This window comes from Phaenicophaeus curvirostris, chromosome 4 (genome assembly GCF_032191515.1).
Source record: "Phaenicophaeus curvirostris isolate KB17595 chromosome 4, BPBGC_Pcur_1.0, whole genome shotgun sequence".
Taxonomy (NCBI): Eukaryota; Metazoa; Chordata; class Aves; order Cuculiformes; family Cuculidae; genus Phaenicophaeus; species Phaenicophaeus curvirostris.
Window position 1 is genome coordinate 71,433,968 of NC_091395.1, and position 19,132 is coordinate 71,453,099.

Here is a 19,132-nt window from a genome sequence, read left to right on the forward strand (position 1 = left end):
GGAGACAGCTAAGAAAAATCTCAGAGCTTCCCAAAACCACTCTTTCCAGAGAAACCACAATGTTACAGAGCCCTTTCATCATCCAGCATACGGTACTGTAGAGCACAAAAATATACACTGTACTACTTTAAATTAATTCATGTTTGCAGGAGACAGTCTGTGTGAGTATGTGCAATTACGAAATGTAACTTTTTTCCTCTTGACTTTTTTAGCTGCCTCACCCCTTTTATTTGAACACATACATATGGTGTGTGAGAGTGAGCAAGCTCTCAGTAAATGTTTGGAAAGAGCATCTGTCAGACAATAAAACTTACAAGAAAACATGCTTCTCATTTAAAAGTGTATTCACTAGAACCGATCCAGCATTGGAATCAGTTCATTTGTATAGCTTGGAGGCATTAATAAAAGCAGAGAACTGTAAAGGCACCAGAAAATTCGAATTGTTACTAGGAATCCAAGGTATTTTTTAAAGGATTTTGTCTATTCGGAGTCACAGACTTCTGACAGGATCTTAAACCAGTTGACAGAGAGCAAACCTCTGACAGACTGTCCAAAAAGATTGAAAACGAGAAGATGGCATGCTTTATATAAACCTGGAAAGTCTAATGATTACAATAATTGTTGGACCAAAGGGACCCTCTTCAGGCATAAATAGCAAGACTCCTACTGTCTTCTCTTGCAGACCAACTCAGCTGCCAGCAAAAGCAGGTGCTCTCCACATACCAGTGCTCCAGAGGAAATATTTAGTAAGTATTCACAGCTCTTTTTGCAAATTAATGTATTATTAGCATTTTAGTTGCATTTGCATAGTTTTCTCAAAGGAAAGAAGCATTTAAAAATATGTTTTTAAGTCTGTTATTTTAAACAGTTGCTGGGGTTCAACAGTCTGATGCAATTACCTTATAAGTTTAAAACCAAAATTTGCACAACCTATGACAGTAACTTTTAAAAATATCAGTTTTTAACAACTGAGCAGCTTAAACAATCAGAAGCAATTAGAATGTATTTTTAAATGCACAGTTATGACAGCAAAGTAATTTATATAAATATGAAGTGTATTTGACTTTAAATGTTATGCCATAAAACAGCCTTTGTAGAACACAAATTTTAAATAAATCATTTCTTTTGGCAAAATAACCTGCAATTTAATCTTTAGAAGAATAAATATACCACTAATGTTTTCCACAGAAATAGTTGCTACTCTAATTAATTCAACATGTGACTGTAATAAGATTTCAAACAAAAATCAGAAACAGATTTTCTCAGAGGTTGTACTATGGACTTTTTCATTAGAAACACTTGTCCCAGGTAGAGTTACAGATTTGTAGTATATAGCATGGAAATATCAAATCCGAAAGCATTATGATATGTTTTTAGAAGCATGACAGTTTTCAACGTTCCAGACATAAGCTTTCTCTTTGGTTATAGCTTACAGTATGTTATATTTTATTAGGTAACTGTTATTTAATGTTGAGTTTAGTGACTAATATGCCTCATTTTTTTCTTTTTCTGTGGAAGGGAATGGAAAACCTGATGTTTGTCTACCACTCTTGTAAAGTTATCTGGACATTACTTGTAACAATACTAGGTTATGCCAGCAGCTTGCCTGTCGGTGATGATTCTATTTGCACAGCAGAGGAACTTGCTAAGTACAGCATAATCTTCACAGGGAAATGGAGTCAGACTGCTTTCCCTAAGCAATATCCACTTTACAGGCCCCCAGCACAGTGGTCATCACTTTTAGGTAAGTGAAGTATGTACAGTTTTAAGAACAGATAAAACTCCTGAGTGCTGTGATAGTTTTTCTTCTTAATAGTCAATTTTGAGATAACTAATGAAAAAGGAAAAAACCAGCCAAAGTTATTTAGAATGAAATTCAGAAATTGAAGTATACGCAATGCTTTCAAAAATCTACAGCTGTTTTCAATTGACTTCTGTTTTCAGTTGGCTGCAGCTGACATAAACAGTGATAAGCCAAATGTTTTAGTGCTCACTCATTTTTATACACATTTTTTTAACCTCAGAAATAAAACAGAGAAATTGAAGAAATAAGGACAATCTAACCCAGACTTTTATGTCATGCCATGTATTCACTCAAATAGGTGTTACTCATAGTTCTGACTACAGCATGTGGAAAAAAAATGAATATGCCAGCAATGGTGTACGTGATTTTGCTGAAAAGGGTGAAGCATGGGTATTAATGAAAGAAATAGAAGAAGCTGGAGAGAAAATTCAAAGTGTACATGGAATCTTCTCTGCTCCTGCCATTTCCAGTGGAACAGGGCAAACCTCCACTGAATTAGAAGTGCATCCAAGACATCCTTTAGTAAGTAAATGTACATATTACTTTTAAATGTTTATTTTATATCACTAGCACCCAAAATTAAATATTTGAGTTCTCACTTGTAGGAACTATATAATGAACAGTTACTTAAGAATATGTCACATTGCAGAGAGCACTGCACAGATTCTATAAAGTAGAAGAGCATGGTGATATTTCCTTCAAAAATTTTAAGTTAAAATTACAATAAACTGGACTGTATCATTTCAAAATAAGTGATGAAATCCCAATGGGTCATTTTGTTTCATTAGGTTTCATTCGTTGTACGAATTGTTCCAAGCCCCGACTGGTTTGTAGGTGTTGACAGCCTGAATCTATGTGAAGGAGACCACTGGGTGGAAGAAGTATCAGTAGATCTATTTCCATATGATGCTGGAACTGACAGTGGTTTCACATTTTCCTCCCCAAACTTTGCCACTATTCCACAGGACACAGTTACAGAGGTGGGTGTATCTACATAGTTTAACATGTCACTATATGTTTTCAGTCCCCCTTTTGAAAGGTAACTCTTACGACTACACAACAGACTCTTGTGAAACTTATTTCAGTATTTGAGAGTGCTGATGCTTTCTATATGGGGATTTATTACATAGCTGATAACCCTACTGCTTTTGTTTATTTTCTGTATCTTTCAACTATATTAGGTAAATGAAGATGATTCATGAATATCTGGCACACATTTGAAGTATTTTCTGTATAAAGTTGACTGGATGATTTTTAACAATTGTGAAAACACCAATAAAACACAAACATTCATAAAAGTCCTAGCATTAATAAATATGTATCTAAGTAGGAAAATTCTTAGTAGTGAATACTGATGTGCTGAGAAGCTTTCAGTAAAAAGCATTGCTGAAACCTGAAGCTGTCACATTTGAGGGAAGGGAGTTAAGGGAAAGCAGAGGCCTTTGCTTCTGCAGTGATCCCGCTTACAATCTGTTTTGCTCTCTCAATACTCTATATGCCATCTACTTTACTTTTTTTATTTAAGAGTGGTGGGGAACAGAGGATTTTGATTCAGAAGGTTTGAATGCTGTAAGCATTCAGTTGACACATTCTTTCAGGTCAGTTTTTCTAGAGCCTGTTGCTGTGCTATTGACTAATGGGAAAAGGGGCAAAGAAGCTGGAAAACAATACATTTGGCCTCCTATATCAACATTACAGAGTACCTAATATTATCATTTAATACTTTTGTATTCTTTCTTGTGATAGCATCTACTATTCCCTCTGTGTTTTCAGTACCTCCCACCACAGTCCCCTATCCTAAGGTTGGCACAACTCATTGTACTCAGTCTTGAAGTACCATAAAAATTCTGGGATTACCAGTAGTAGTTGTGTAAACTGAGGTTCATAGAAATTGGTTATGTGCATTTTACTAGTCAAAAATATTAGCATTATGTGTAAACATGATTTTACACTATCTTACTAGTATGACATAGTTTCTTTAAGGTCCCCATTTTTATTTTGCAGATTACTTCTTCCTCTCCAAGTCATCCAGCAAACTCATTCTATTACCCCAAACTCAAAATTTTGCCTCCTATCGCTCAAGTTACAATGGTGAAATTAAGGAAAAGCCAGCTGGGTCTTCCTGTACCTTATCTTAATGTTCAAGCTAAAAGCAATGAAATAATAGACACTGTCTCAGGTAAGTGATTAGTACTTTGATATGCTCAGTTCTGTTAAATCCATTCACTGAGAAAAAATATGGAAATCTGACAAGTGATGTGAATGAAATAGGTGTTCAGGCAGAATATTCTCCTGTCTGCATAGGAATGGTTTGCAGACTCACACATGGGAAATAAAACAAGCCGGTTGACATAAAAGAGAACCCCTGAAAGTCTGAGGAAAGGATTGCATTTTTGAGCTGTTGTTCAAAGGTTTTGTTCACATGTACAGTAAGAGCTACTCAGGCCTTAATATCAGCATAGATCAGTGAATTTTATGAGAAATAAACAGCACTTGATCAGGGTCAGAGTTCCCAAACTCTTTGGAGTTTTGGATTAAATGTTCATCCTTACGATTTTACATGATGATGCAGCAAAAGAACTATTATTGTTGCCTCTTCTGGGTCAGAGGGCTTGATAGTTATTGATAAAATTGATGTAACTCAGTTGATTTGGACATATAATGGAAGCATACATCCTGACAAGAAAGTAATGTTCTCTTTCTTTTTTCTTTACTTTAAAAATATGAGCCAATAACTTTGTTTAGGTAGGTAGACGTGCAAACTACTTACTCAAGGAGTAGAAAATCACACTTAAGGGTAATTTTCAAATCTCCAAATTAACAAATACATAAGCAACATAATATTTGCTCTAAGGCAAAGATAGCAATGGGACAGTGTTCAGTGAGATTTTATCTTTCCACTTTTCTGGTGGATTTTTACAAAATGTAAAAGGAAGGGCTAAGAATAAGATGACTGACATCCTAATCTAAATACTATTTGAGATACAACAGTGGGCTAAATCCTCAATGTATTCCTAGAAGAGCTGCCATGTTCCAAGAGCTTCTCCAGAAAATCTGAAGATTGCACGACTCTAGCTCTGTACTGAAGTTACCTCACAGTTACTGAAATAATACTCATTGCCTACAAGCTATTAACTTGATTTATACTTTAATAAATGTATTTCTCTGTCAACTTATACTGTTTTAATGTATTCCTATTAGTAAACAAGACATATTCAAAGTGAATATTTCATATCTCATTGTCAGTCATATGCCTTTCCCACAACATATGACAGGAAAACTTGGCTCTCTTTAGGATATAAGTGTAAACCAATAAATTTAAAGTATGATATTTCTATAATATTTTTTAATAATTTATCCCCACTTTACTGTGTGTTAGCCAGTAAGTCAATCTATCTAAATACATGTTTTAGAATTAAAAGGGCAGATCTAATTACCAGAGATCAAATTGTTACCTCATTTCCTCTAGAAACATGGGAATGAGTGATCACAGTAGAAGTGGTGAGTTCCACTGTAAACCAGACACTTACACCGGAGGTCAGGCATTTAGTATGGCACGTAAAGCTTATTTTGTGCACAGCTATTTTACCCACAAATCCTGTCATACACAGTTATCATGCAATTTCCTGTGACAAGCAATATTTTGTTTTCCTAAATAGTAGTCACCCATATTTTTATGAGTGATATTTGCAATCAAAGTACATTGAAATCCCTTTTTGTGTTAAAGAGCTTCTAGTGACAGATTATCTTTGTAAGCAAAAGGAACTGTAGTGCGCATACCAAACAATAACAAGATGATTTAATGATGAAAAAGTAAGACCATTCTTTATTTCTGAAGCAATCTGAAACAAAAGTTAAACAGAATATGATATGAACAACTATAGAGACAATATCTACCTGCAAAGAAATATAAATATGTGTAAATAAACCAGAGAAAAGCTTTGATCCTGTTGGTTTTAGTGAGCCACAGAAAGGCAAATAGGTTATAAAGCTGACAGTGTGTGTTCTGTAATGCAATCTTTCATATACAATTATTTTAAGCATAGTTTTCTTTGATAGGAATTCTATATTTTCAGTTCAGTAGATAGTATACTGTACTGCTGTTAAAACACCTAAGAAAGCTTCTAAACTGCCATAATAATAATATTAGTGTCAGTGAGCTTAGGAGCTTAAAACAGATAATTTTATTTACAAGGCAACATATGGACTTTACTAGCATCAAATATTATTTTGTATAAGAAAGATCACTATTTGATTATCATTCCTTAATCCTTTGCCAACTACGTATTTGCCTTAAGCGCAAATTTATGTAAAGTTAACTTTTTATTGTTTATCTTGCAGAAACACCACTGGACTGTGAGGTTTCACAATGGTCTTCCTGGGGTCTCTGTAGAGGTGTATGCAGAAAAACAGGGACCAAGATCAGAACTCGTTTTGTACTTCTTCAGCCTGCCAATAATGGAATGCCTTGTCCAAATCTGGATGAAGAAACAGGATGTGAACCAGAGAATTGTGTCTGAAGTAAAGAAAAGATAATAATCTAGATAATTTAAAAGTAGGATAATTTTAACTGAATCTAAATTACATGTCAGTCAACTTTTCTTATAATTTGGGTATGCTGCACTGTTTTGCTGAAAATGTATATTAGACTGTCTTTGAAAGCTGTTGTTTAATATTAAGATTTTAGGGGTTTAAGTACCTAAGGTTTAGTATGACAACAGTACTTGATCATTTACAGACCAAAAAAAACCCCAAATAAATCCTTGCTATAAATACACTGTAAGTTCTTTGGTACCCTCTAGTGGCAGAAAATAAGACATTTGGAAAGATTATACTTCACGCATGTAGAAATCTTTCAATCACAGAATCTAACCTAATAGCGTTCTTAAATACTGTAATTTGTTGATCTGCAGCTATTTATAACTGGAAATTAATTTTTTCTCTAAATTATGTTTATATAATTTATTGGCATTTTTGTTATCTTTCTAAACATGTTAATGTGCATTTCTTCAGAAACTACTTATATAAATCATAATGACTAGATGTTTGCAGTGTGGTTAAGAAAATAGTATAACTGAGTAAACTTGTCTTGAGACTTATCAATAACTGAAAATGTCTTTTTCTTTCTTTTTTCTTGAAAGTGAGAAGAATATTTGTCATGAGGACACTCAGCCAATAAAATTACTAGAAATATTCAGAAGTGTGGATACTAGTAGGAAACTTCTGAAGTTAATTAAGTGTTAGCTGAGATTTAAAAACTGTTTAGTTGTTTATGTGTGTTCCTCATGAGACAAGTCTCTCAAAGTTAACAGAGTTGACCATACATAAATTATATCGTTGTCTTTATAAATGCAGTAAATGTGTCCATGTGTCTTTAAATATTTTCTTCTATTTGTGTCATCACAAACATTTTACAGAGAAAACTTAACAATGTTTTAATATGTTCTAAAACTGAGGTACACAGAGCTATAACAAAACACAATATGTCAGAAACTCTTCCTGACTGCAAGTTTTAATGCTCAAAGAACCACTATGAGTGTTACATATGGCGTATAAAGAATTGCGGCTACCAACTATGAAAAGAATTTTTGAATAACACCGTTCAATAGATGTTTACAGTCATCCACAAAACCTTTACAGCACACTGCAATTTTACAGATACTTAGTGCAGATACTGAACAGGAGAGCTGATTTGAGAAGGTTCTTTTTGGAATATGCCAACTATCAGAAAATTTATTATGTACTTAAAGGAGCACATTGTATTCTCTAGGGCTGAAACATTTAAAAGGTTCTCTATATCTTTTTTTTCAGGTCATAAGTCTTGCAAAGACCTACAGAAATTTGAAACTTAATCACACTAGACTAAGTTGGTCCTGCAAATGCTGATAAACATGCAGTTGTTAGAGACAAGTGTAGGAATTTCTACATCTTGCATTCTTCATTTTCCCACTTTTGCTTATTTTTCAAAATTGTTTCACTTACTCTTTTTGTTATACCAATTTATTTCAGGTTCTCCTGTTTCCTTTCTATAACAGAAATAGTGTTATTACACTATCAGTTTGATAGTTTGTTATTTAGTTAATTTTGACACCTTCTGATTTTTTCTTTCTTCTTTTTATATTAATATTCACTCATTCTGTGCTTTCTTTTCTGTTAAGCTTATTTACTGTATAGTTACACAATTGCCACCATCTCAGAAAACATAAGTGTATATTGAAGTATACATTTGAATATTTTCTGAGGAAGGGAATTAATTACAAATTGATTGATCAAAGAGTGATAAACTAAACTCGATAAAAGTTTTGGGCAGAAAGCAGATGCCTGTATAAGTTATGGGTGAAGGAAAATAAATCCACAAACCACAATGTGTCCTTGGAGGAACCTTCCTGGAAGTTCTCTAAACTCTAGAATTTTGCTTCTTTGCATGTTCAGAACAACTAAAGTGCTAGGTCCAGTAAAAGAGTTATCTGCATTTGTAATTGTATACCTGAGCTGAATCTAGGATTTTAATCCTACAAGATGTGATTTGATAGTACAACAGTCCCCACGTTGACTTACACTCCTAAGGCCAAAAGTTTCCCAGAGGACACTGAAGGAGAAGTGATGAGAAGGGGAGTGGAGTAGAAAGGGAAATGAAAATGTAAAAGGTCAATACACTTCAGGAAATTCAAGTTAATGATAAATAAATTTCCTGTTTTCGAGTGTTTACTGCAGGTTCCTTCAAGAAGGATTTTCCTATCCAGCCAGTTACCTGGATAGGAAAGTTAGACTTTGCAAACACCAGGGATGGAGACATTTATCGGCAGATCTGTGGATACAGTGAGCTCTAGAAAAGTACATTCTAATGATGGAGCACATTTTTCATAATGTATCTTTATTAAATTGATAAATGACGTACACAATACCTGCGTGGATATGGCTAAGCCTTTGTGGCTTTTACTTTCAGCACAGTCTTGGATTTGTCTTAAAAAATTTGGGACAGCAAAGAAACACATAGATGTTCTTTCTTCCTTTTCCCTTACATCCAGTGTTAGCAATGGCTGGCAGCCAAGATGTAGTGGTCCTAAATACATGAGATTTAGGTAAGGAAATAAGTAAATTAATTTATGGGTTAAATTAATCTCAGAAAACACTTTGTGAGGAAACTTGGAAGTGATTTATAAAGAAAACCTTTTTAGGAAAAATGTTTTGTCGGAAGAGTCATCTTTGATGCCTTGGCAGATACTCTCACAGAATGGAAGACCCAGCTAAAGATAAATGTATCAGCAATAGAGTCACCATAGACTTGAACTGTGATCCTTCAAAATCCATGAACATCAAACTCAACTCTTATAGTGCCATAGGGTGCCTCATTACTGAGAACAATTTGTCCAGTACCTTAAGGAATTTAAGGACAGTCAGCTGTGAACACATGAAGGATCTTCCTATTATCTGCTAGTAGGTAGGGATGTCAGCTGAAGCTGTATACATAGTTATGCTTTTCTATGGTCTGTGGTTTTTCTGGAGACATCCAACACAACACCTTGGTGGTTAATGACTAGGAAAAAATACAGGGTATTTCTGCAGGTAAGTCAGGATATAGGAAGGATTGATGTGATCTATGAATCAAACTGAACAGAACTGAAAAGCCCTCTATGGTACCACAGCACAAATGTCAGTTGTGTGAACTCTAGGTGGACTAAAGGAGAGGGTAGACGTTTTATTCTACCTAATACTCCAAAATGCCTGGTATGGATGCCCAGAGTGTGTGTGAAATAAACTTACTAACTGTGGTTTGAGTTTGAGGCCCTGCTCCATTTTGCTAAGTAACTTTAACTGACCAAATCTTGTCCACTGAGAATTATGAAATGTTGCAGGCACTTGTCAAAATGGCACAAAGTCTACTGTTAGAGATTATTTTGAGGAGGGACAGTCTTGGATTCATTGAAAAATAGCTCTAATATCCTGACATATCTAATATACCAATCAAGACCTCCCTGTGGTGGAAGGGTAAGAACACAATTATATGATGAGATTCTGTATAATTTAAATTATTTCTGATGGATAAATGCTGAAGTAGTAGCAGAGTCCTAATATCACCCATAGGACTCCTAAGGATTCAGTGGCCATAAAATGCAATTTGTATCCCTACCATATACTTTGACCATGTGGAGTCAAAGAAAAAGAAATAATATTTAAGGAATCAAGGCTCCTCACCTTTATCGGTATAGGGAAGTTGTATTCTTCTAGAGGTGAACTAATACTTGTGATAGAGCTTCTGTGAAGATACTTCATGCTGTGGGAGGGAATGAACCCTTGATGAAATGATGGTGTGAGCCTGTGTCAGTGTTAGACAAAGGCATCTTTCATTGAGATAACTTTATAGACAGCATGTACAGTGAAGGGCAATAAACCAGAGCATGTGAAATAATCCTCTAAGAGCTACCATTCTGAAATTTTAGATGTTTATGTTACAGATATTGAGGATGAGTTGCTGTCTGTCCTTCTTCCTTAATGCTGGTGTAATACACGGTTTTGTGTTATGATGAGGCTAATTCTACAGCCACCAATGCTAGCAGATGCATCTCCTGCTAAAGCGAGTTCACAGAAAGGCTGCTCAGAAATAGTTAGGAAGACCAGCATAGTTTCATTTACTAATAAATAGGTGTCACCAAGTAACACTAAATATCTCATTTAGACACCCTGTCAGAAAACTGAAAGAAGAAATCAGAGGAGGTGTTGAATGGGAATGGAAAAGGGCTAGCCATGGCTCTTCAGTGCGGGCAGTGTTGAGAGTGTAACTTTTGTAGATGAGCATTTGACAGCTACACAAAACCTAAACATAAAATAAAATCCAACTGCCACCTTTTCAAGCAAAATAAATGCTCATAAAATTCTAGACAAGGAGATGGCAATTTCTCTGTCTACAGCACTGCATACCACCTGTATGGCATGTGTGTGTGCAGTAGAGGTAGTTTATATCCCATACCCTGAAGTCCAGATGAATTCAGAAGTGAACTAAGAGATTTATCAAAGGAACATTCAAGGACATGACTGAACGATTTTATCTGCAAATGCCAAGTGCTGCGGAGGAGCATGGCAGGGTTGGAGAGGTGTTGATAGCAAGCTTCTGAACAGGGAAATGAGCTCAAAGGTGGTTCCTCCCTACTGGAGGTGATTCAATAGGTGTGTCTTCCCTGCTGCAAAATGACCACATAACCTCTCACATTGAGGCCAACCTTTCAGACACACAGGCATGTTAGTGGATAGGACAAAGAACACATGAATGGTAGAAAACCGAGCAGTTTATGGAAAAACATAGCTGGTGTGGTGCTTACCATAACCTGTGAAACTGATCTCAAGTACCTGAGAGGTTCTTTCCAGTTTCATGTTCTTCCATGTGTACAAAATAAAATTTTAATCTGGGCCCTGGGAAAAAAGAAAGATTTTACAAGCTATCTTTTTCATGTTATCTCATTCTGCAGAACATAATGTAGTTATTTATAAATGTATAACCACCAGCTGCCTTTTCTCACAGTTTTTTTTTTCTCCCTCAAAAAATACACTGATAAGCAGCAAATGAGGAACAACCACAGGACTACATACAGTTGTAAATAGTTACCTTCAAAAGCAGTACAACTGGGAAACATAAAAACCATGAAAAGCCAATTAATAGGATTTCTCATGAACTTCTGGGCTTCCTTTTCACTTGCTTTATATTTTCATAGTGGAGAAAGAGAAGAGAAATGCATAATTGAAGACGTTCCCAGTGACACACTGGTAATCGGTAGGTACCTGTCAATGCTATACAATGATCTAACCTATGCAATATTAAAGACAGCCTGTAATGTAACAGGGAAATCTGTAATTGGTAAATATAGTAAAACCATGGTGACAAGAAAGAGGGCACACTGAAAATAACTCCCCACAGTAGTCACTAGTCATAATGTCCTCACATAATGTGTCTATGCATCACACAAGGAAATGTAGGCTTCCAGAGTGCTTAACTGACTAGACAAAGACTGTCTAGAGCTGTGGAATTGCTGCTTCAATGTGTGCCTCAGTACATTCTGACTGACTTATGCATTCATACCAGAACACCTATAACATGGTTTTCCCCATATGAGTGGGAAAGTTACTTTTTTGATTAATGCTGTTCTGAAAAGAGGTAATTCAAGATCTACCAAAGTTTCATTTCACCTGGCTTCTCAGAAGCACATTAAATTCATCTACAGGACTGTAAATACGAGATTGAAAGGGGATGATAAAAACTAATATATACTCAGATTTTTTATAAATAATGTGAGCAATATGAAAGACAATCATGAAAATGTAACTCAAATACAGCACATTGATGCTTTTGGAGGTCTCAGCATGCCTTCTATATGCTGATCTTGCTAGAGCATTAGCAGCAATCAGAAACTCTTACTTGTTAATCAACCATTTTTGTACTATTCTAGAACATTTTCTATTGTAGTAAAATTTTATTGCATTTCACACTGTTATAAAGTGTCCCCTAAGCAATTTGAATCATAAGCACATGAAATACATATATAATTTTATTGCATATTGTTTGTCTTTATATTTTTGCTGGAAAAGCTATAAAGATGTTTAATATCAAGCTATGTTTTATTTAACAGATTTTTATCTGTGTTTGTATTAGGGAATTACAAAGTACAACGTTGGGATATGCATAGACAAGAATTTCTTGAATCTGCTCCTGGTTTGGGAATGTTTGTAACTGTCACAACTCCTGATGCTGAGGTAAATGTGCTTACAAATGTTTCTATAGGATTTATGAGTTGACTTTTTGGCACTGGCAGGCAGCACTACCTAAAAGACCTAGATGATTTTGGGGAAAACATAAGACTGCAGTCTACCAGCTGGTTCAGTATTTTCATGCTGAGAGATATAAGCATATTGTGACTGCTAACAAAGTAAATAGAAATGACAAAGTTTGATAATTATTTGTGTGGACAATTTTTGCATTACTATCAGATTTGAAAGACCTCGTCAGTAACAGTAAGTGACAACTGAGAAAACAGGTTAGATTTAAAAACAATGAAAATTCATTAATGAAGTAAAACTGTACAGAATGCACATGAGTGGCAGAAAGGAAGGCCGATGATAAACTAAACTGCAAAAGTCAGGATTACCATGAGGCTGCATATAGACATCATATATAGCAAGTGCCTGGTCGCCATGAAGTCCTGAGCTTTTCAACAATGAGCAATTTATCCCTGTGCCTAGACAAGTTTGCAAATTTTAAATGCTCTAGAGAACATTGGGTTTTGCACATTGCAGAAATCTATAGCATTTTAGTTTTCATTACAAGTTAAATGTTTTTTTTCTCTAAATCTGTTCTGAAATTGAGATAATTGTAATGATTTTAAGAGGTTAATTGATTACTTCTTACATACAATTCACAGTACTGTTATTTGATTTTTTAATTGATATTTATAATGTACACATCCAACATATACAATAACCAATTTTCAGGTACTATTGTCAAAACTGTATGGGCCACAAGGAACATTTTCTTTTACATCCTATCTCTCTGGGGAGCATGCGATCTGTTTACAGTCTAATTCCACAAGATTTGTGGCAATTGCAGGAAGTAAACTGGTAAGTGTATTTCTTAAATATTCTTTGTTGTAGTATCAGCATTTGTATACAAACAGCAGAGTTTACAAACTAGCTTAGAAGTTGATGTGACTTCTAGCAGATAATTCACCATTTCCTAACTATTAAAGAAGACAAACCTACAATTATGAAGATGAAGAGATAAATAGACTGTTCTGATATTTAAGAAGTCCAGTTAAAGAGACAAGACTACAAATTGTGGAGTGATTTAATGTTGGTACAGTGCTTTGAATGAAAGATTCTGATCCATGAGAAGACAACTAATTGGTTAAAAAAGATAGATACTGGACACCTAAAGAAAATGTAACATTTTAATTTTTGAAAGATATTCAAAATAAGACTACATTAACATATTTGATGTTGTCTACTACCAACAAAGTTGGTCTTAATGTAAATTTTTTGGGGAAAAAAAAAGACACCAGAGGTGGTATCATGTCTTTATCTACTTCAGTAAACAATTTCATGAACAAGGTTTTGAAAATTTTATCTATAAGCCTCTCCTCAAAAGGCTGTTGAACAGGTGAGAAGAATGACTCTCTGAGGGTACTTTTTTTTCCCAGTTGACTGCCAAATAGTTGCATAACCGTCTAGAGAGAATATGTAAAGTAAGGTAGGCCAAATTTCATCCTAGATGTATGCCTTGGGGACGTGTAGTAAAGTACAGAACTGAAAATTGTTATCAATACTGAAGTGGGACTATTGCACCGGAATAAGAAGGTGTCCTTATTATGGATTGATTTATGGATACAAGTGGAAATTTAATAATAAACATTGTAAAAGCACTCAGGTTGTAATAATAAAAAAAATTGTGGAGCTCATTAAACAGAGAGTATAAAGGGGATAAAGCATTGGCTGGTCATAGCTACACACCATGAATGGAATTCAGAGGATGCACTAAGAGATTTTTATCTGATATAGATGGAAAGAAATTAATATAATTTTACATGTTGCATGCACTATGTGTAGTTCTTGTCATCTTATTTAAAAGAAGTGAATACATGCAGGGAAAGAAAACTTTAATAGCACAAATATTAAGTAGGATGGTTTGTTTAGCTGAAGAACATAGAAGTAAAAAAGGAAAATACTGCTCTTTAAAATCATATTCGCAGGAATGAAGATCACAAAAGGAAAAACATTTTTCAGTTAAATTAAATCTTTATGCAGTCTTCTGTAAGAACCAGATGCAGTGGTGGTCATCTGAACTGCCTCAAACACAATTCAATAAATTAATGGACAAAGGCTACCATAAGGTTGTGAGACAGATTTCTGGATGCTCATTTGGTTAAGTCTTCGGGAGTTGAAGGGAGATATGCTCTTCATTTGTGGCTGATATTTGAATAGACCAAATTTCTATCATGGTAATACCACACTGTAGATTTTCGGAAAATTATCTGTTTGACTAAACCTCTTCTTTTCTGTTAGGTATAAATTGGCTTCTAGGAGAACTTCTCACTGTTAGTTTTAGTAAAATTTTCATTCATACCAAAACAAGATGCATAATAGTTCAAGATACATTCTTTTCCTTTTTTTCTGTCGGTCTATTTTTTGGTGATTTGGGGCAATTTTGCTGTAGATCATACAATAACTTCTAGGATATTGGGAGATCTTACATGCCAGATAAACCAAATGTGAAGAAAGAAAAGAAAAAGATTATGTTATGGATGGTTATGCTTAAATACCTATGATAAACTGCATATAATGATTCAGCTGGTCTCCTTCCAGTCTTACATTCATTACCGTTAGTGGAGGAAACCTAGAAGTGTATCTATAGAGACCTTACTCCAGTAGTACTGAATAATATGATTTCTGCAATATTCAGAAGGAATGTGAAATACAATAAGCAGTCCTAATGTTGCTCATTTTTTTAATTAGCTTGGACAATGAACAGAAAGTATTTTCATGATGGTTTCTTCAATGCCAGCATAAAATGATGCCCAAATAGTATTGAATATTTAAAATTTGTATAATTAATTTAAAAATACATTTAAGAAACACTTTAAATATCCTATGTGATTCTAATTTTAGGACTGATTTCTGCAAGCAAATAAAAATATTTTCCTGTAAATGTCTTAAAGGGAAATTATCCATTGTTTCTTTTTTTCCTAAGGAATTTCAAAAACACAGAAGACACAGTATTGAGAATATTTTTTCTGTTTGCAGCGTATCCATTTGGACATTAGAGTTGGAGAACACTTTTTGGATGAATCTGTTGTTCAAGCCCAGGACAAAGTGAATGAAGTTAAAATTAAACTTGAACATCTAATTGAGCAAATTCATCACATATCAAGAGAACAAAACTATGAAAGAGTATGTATGTGCCCTAATGAAGATTAAGAATATTGTACATAGGCTTATTGATTTATAAAGTATTATGAGGTTTATTATTTAATTGCAGTGTTCTAATTATTTTTAACTAACTAATAGTTATCTAAACTATTTTTAACCAACTCATAAAAATCTATTGGTATTTAGACAACATAGCCTACTTTACCTTGCAAAATATTTTTAGACTGTAATATAAAAGCTAATGAATCACTGTGAACTCATGCTTATAGCAACAGGTGTTATTTTAAAGCATGAATTTCCAAATATAATTTTCTTGGTAAGAGCCAGTAACAGTAGCTGAGCAGAGCAGGTGGCAGGTATCGTTGCTGGTGATGTTGCCAGCTGTTGTTTCTATGCTGGTCTGTGTGCATAAAATTTATTGGAGTAGGTGAGGAAATTACTAAGTGCATACTTATATATCTCTGTGCAGTGAGAATTAAAGCACTCTCTCAAACAAATGAACACCATCATCCTCACTTTTCTGTATGTATGCAGGCAGTTAGACCGTGTTCGAAATACATCAACTAGTCACCTAAAAAAAGGAAGTTGATGGCAAAAAGGTTCTTTACTGCAATATGAAAGTGACTGCAAACCTAAAAAAGCTTAAGCCTGTACTATGGGAATTTATTTAGTACAATATATATTTTGTGAGCAAGGGAAAGCTCTGTTTGCCTTTCTGCTTCAGGGTACATTGCATCTGTTTCTCAGTTTCGATTTGTAAAGATGGATAAGAACTAACTTTTGTTTTTATCAACATGAAAAAATGTTTGCTCACTGCCATGCAGAAGAGGAATGTTGTCTAGTTACCCAGAGAGCAGCATGAAACGTAAGGATGCAAAAAAGTTAATTAGGCTTTTCCTTCTTTTCTTAAGGAGCGTGAAGAAAAATTTCGGAAAACAAGTGAAGAAACCAACAGCAATATTTTGTGGTGGGCTGTTACACAGACATTAATGCTCATCTCTATTGGAATCTGGCAAATCAAATCTCTCCGAGATTTCTTTATATCTAAGAAGCTTGTTTAAGCCTAAAGTAAATGCACAGTTTTGAAAATTGCACAGCATGTAACATTTGCATATAATTCTCGAGCTTCTCTCATCTTCTACTCTGGTTCTTACTCTAACTGGTTTCTCCATCTATACCACAGCCTCTAGCATCCCCTTAAAATCTTCCTTCTTGAAACTCATCATTTATCCATTTCTTTTCCTCTGCAGATGTAAAGCTAAGTCTAGAAGAAGGGCTCAATGACTAGGGCAACATTCAAGTTCAACTCAGGATTGTGACATCTAACACGGAAAACCAAAAGTAGTTTCCTCATTTTTATGAAGTTCTCTAAGCACCACAAAACTGCTTGCTCACGCCCCTCCTGCCCTCAGTGTGATAGGGGAGAAAATGGGAAGGGTAAAATTGAGAAAACTCATGGTCTGAGATAAATATATTATGATCTGAGTATAACATATTATTATTACATTAATATTAATATATCATTATTACATTAATATATCAATGAATTATTACACATTATCAACACTATTTTCAGTACAAATCCAAAATGTAGCCCCATACAAGCTATTATGAAGATATTGAACTCTATCTTAGCTTAGTAATCTTATTCTGTACTAGTATGAGCTCTTAAGGGTTACAGACTGAGTAGGACGCTAAGCTGTCAGCAGAGAAACCACTGTATCTCCATGCGGTGCTTGATTTGGTGAGAGTCTATCGAATTCAGTCTTGGTATGTATAACACCTAGCTTTTCCTCAAATGTAATTGTGCCTGTTTTCTTTTCAAGTGTTCAAAGTTTTAAGCAACAGTGGATCCTACCTTTAACATTAGGATTGGTGGTTGCAGCAATTACCATGTAAGAGAGAAACACACAATCTGTAATTACGTTTTGCTCACAGATAATCCCTAAACATTAGGCTATAGAACTGAGATCTGACCTTTCCCACAGCTGTTTATGTAAATTAGAGTCTTTATGAAGCACACTGAAGCAAACAACATTACAGGTTTCTTGGTGAGCACTGGATTTATACCTATATATTTTATTTTAAGTTATTCTGACACTAAGATCTTCCATCTATTTCCCTGTTGGAGAATTATTTTTATTTTAATTATTCATCAACCATAACATGACCGCCTAAGGAACTTACTGGTTTTTGACTTAACCATGTATTTCCATTTCACTGATTGCAACTTTCTTGAGTATATTTTTATGCCATAATTTAGTTAGTTTATATACAACTAGCAAAGTAGCTACAATATAATTTAATTACAAATCAATAGCTGTGGTTAAAACTTCTGATAGTTAGCCTGATAAAACAGCAGTAGTGTAAAGAGGAACTGGAGGCAGTTACAGCATGACTCATCTCTGCCCTTGGTTAACAGGTAAAGGGAAATTCTCGCAGAAGTTTCTAGCGGGCATTGTGATAGCAGAATATCATGGTTTGGCTTCCTCTTGTCTTTCCAGATGCCTTGCTAGCCTAAAAGGCAGTAAAAGCTGAAATACCTGTAGGCAATGTACTTTTTTTTAAAGCCACTGCTTTCTTTCTTTTCTCTATTTTCTAATCTTTTATTTTCATTAGCAAGGAAATTACATTGCCCTTTAAATTCACTTACCTTTGCATTAAAAGAATAAAAATACAGATGTGAGTATGTAAGAAGCCATGAAGTTGATAAAAATTAGAGGCAAGAAGCAATGCCCTATGAATCAAATAAATCAAAATAAAATATCATAAAGCAACTCACTGACTTTTGTCCTAAATTTACAAATTCTGAGACTTTAAAACTGTTACATGAAACGTCCAGTAAATAAGTGTTATTAAATTCACTATTAAAGAGCACTCATTTGCAACATGTCTTGTAATAACATCTTTGGTGGTGGGAAAGAAGGAAAGATGTTTTACATCCATATGGTATATGAATTCCTTGAATAAAGTCTAATAAAGGGTTAATATAAGGTTGGGGTTCAGACTTTAGCCAGTATTTAGTGTAAGGCTCCTCCTCAATGGCAAATTTATCTCACTTAGAATACACTTAAGCTTTTAAACCAAAAGGGCAGGCACCATGTCAGGATTTATAAAGGAGCTAATTATGCTCCTCGATATTAATTAGGTCTATACTCAAACCAACACCAAGTCTTGGGGCATTGACTATAGCTTGAGAGTGCTTCATACTTTACCTGCAGTAGTAGTAATATAATAATAATAATAAAATAATAACAATAATGACAATAATAATATAAGTTAAAGATTATGATGGTGATGATGATGATGATGATGATGATGATAATAATGATGTAAATTAAAGATTATGATGGTGGTGATGATGATGGGAAGCCTGATCTAATGGAATGTGTCCCAGCCCATGACAGGGGTGTTGGAACT

At 34.5% G+C, this 19,132-nt stretch overlaps 2 protein-coding genes across 4 annotated transcripts; both read left to right on the forward strand.

Annotated features, from left to right (window-relative positions):
- Positions 1-241: 241 nt before the first annotated feature.
- Positions 242-7,774, forward strand: SPON2 (spondin 2). Of its 3 annotated transcripts, XM_069856529.1 has the most exons (7): positions 245-746; positions 1,516-1,744; positions 2,103-2,326; positions 2,593-2,784; positions 3,809-3,983; positions 6,146-6,359; positions 6,946-7,232. In XM_069856529.1, exons 1-6 carry the CDS (start codon positions 579-581, stop codon positions 6,322-6,324), a joined length of 1,167 nt encoding a protein of 388 aa, XP_069712630.1. In that variant the 5' UTR covers positions 245-578; the 3' UTR covers positions 6,325-6,359; positions 6,946-7,232. The 3 variants fall into 3 exon arrangements, with proteins under 3 accessions (XP_069712632.1, XP_069712630.1, XP_069712629.1); XM_069856531.1 differs by having other exon boundaries at positions 242-746; positions 1,519-1,744; positions 6,146-7,774; XM_069856528.1 differs by having other exon boundaries at positions 246-746; positions 6,146-7,770.
- Positions 7,775-11,271: 3,497 nt separating this feature from the next.
- Positions 11,272-17,033, forward strand: LOC138720357 (transmembrane emp24 domain-containing protein 11-like). Its single transcript, XM_069856544.1, has 5 exons — positions 11,272-11,570; positions 12,447-12,547; positions 13,283-13,408; positions 15,587-15,733; positions 16,624-17,033. Exons 1-5 carry the CDS (start codon positions 11,441-11,443, stop codon positions 16,771-16,773), a joined length of 654 nt encoding a protein of 217 aa, XP_069712645.1. The 5' UTR covers positions 11,272-11,440; the 3' UTR covers positions 16,774-17,033.
- Positions 17,034-19,132: the final 2,099 nt, after the last annotated feature.

Bases quoted from the DNA above. Each gene is read 5' to 3' on its own strand.
- LOC138720357 (XM_069856544.1), top strand. From the start codon at position 11,441: ATGAAAAGCCAATTAATAGGATTTCTCATGAACTTCTGGGCTTCCTTT. The intron at 12,548-13,282 runs GTAAATGTGCTT...ACCAATTTTCAG, and splicing joins TCACAACTCCTGATGCTGAG to GTACTATTGTCAAAACTGTA. The intron at 13,409-15,586 runs GTAAGTGTATTT...TTCTGTTTGCAG, and splicing joins CAATTGCAGGAAGTAAACTG to CGTATCCATTTGGACATTAG.
- SPON2 (XM_069856529.1), top strand. From the start codon at position 579: ATGCTTTATATAAACCTGGAAAGTCTAATGATTACAATAATTGTTGGA. The intron at 1,745-2,102 runs GTAAGTGAAGTA...TCACTCAAATAG, and splicing joins ACAGTGGTCATCACTTTTAG to GTGTTACTCATAGTTCTGAC. The intron at 2,785-3,808 runs GTGGGTGTATCT...TTTATTTTGCAG, and splicing joins CACAGGACACAGTTACAGAG to ATTACTTCTTCCTCTCCAAG.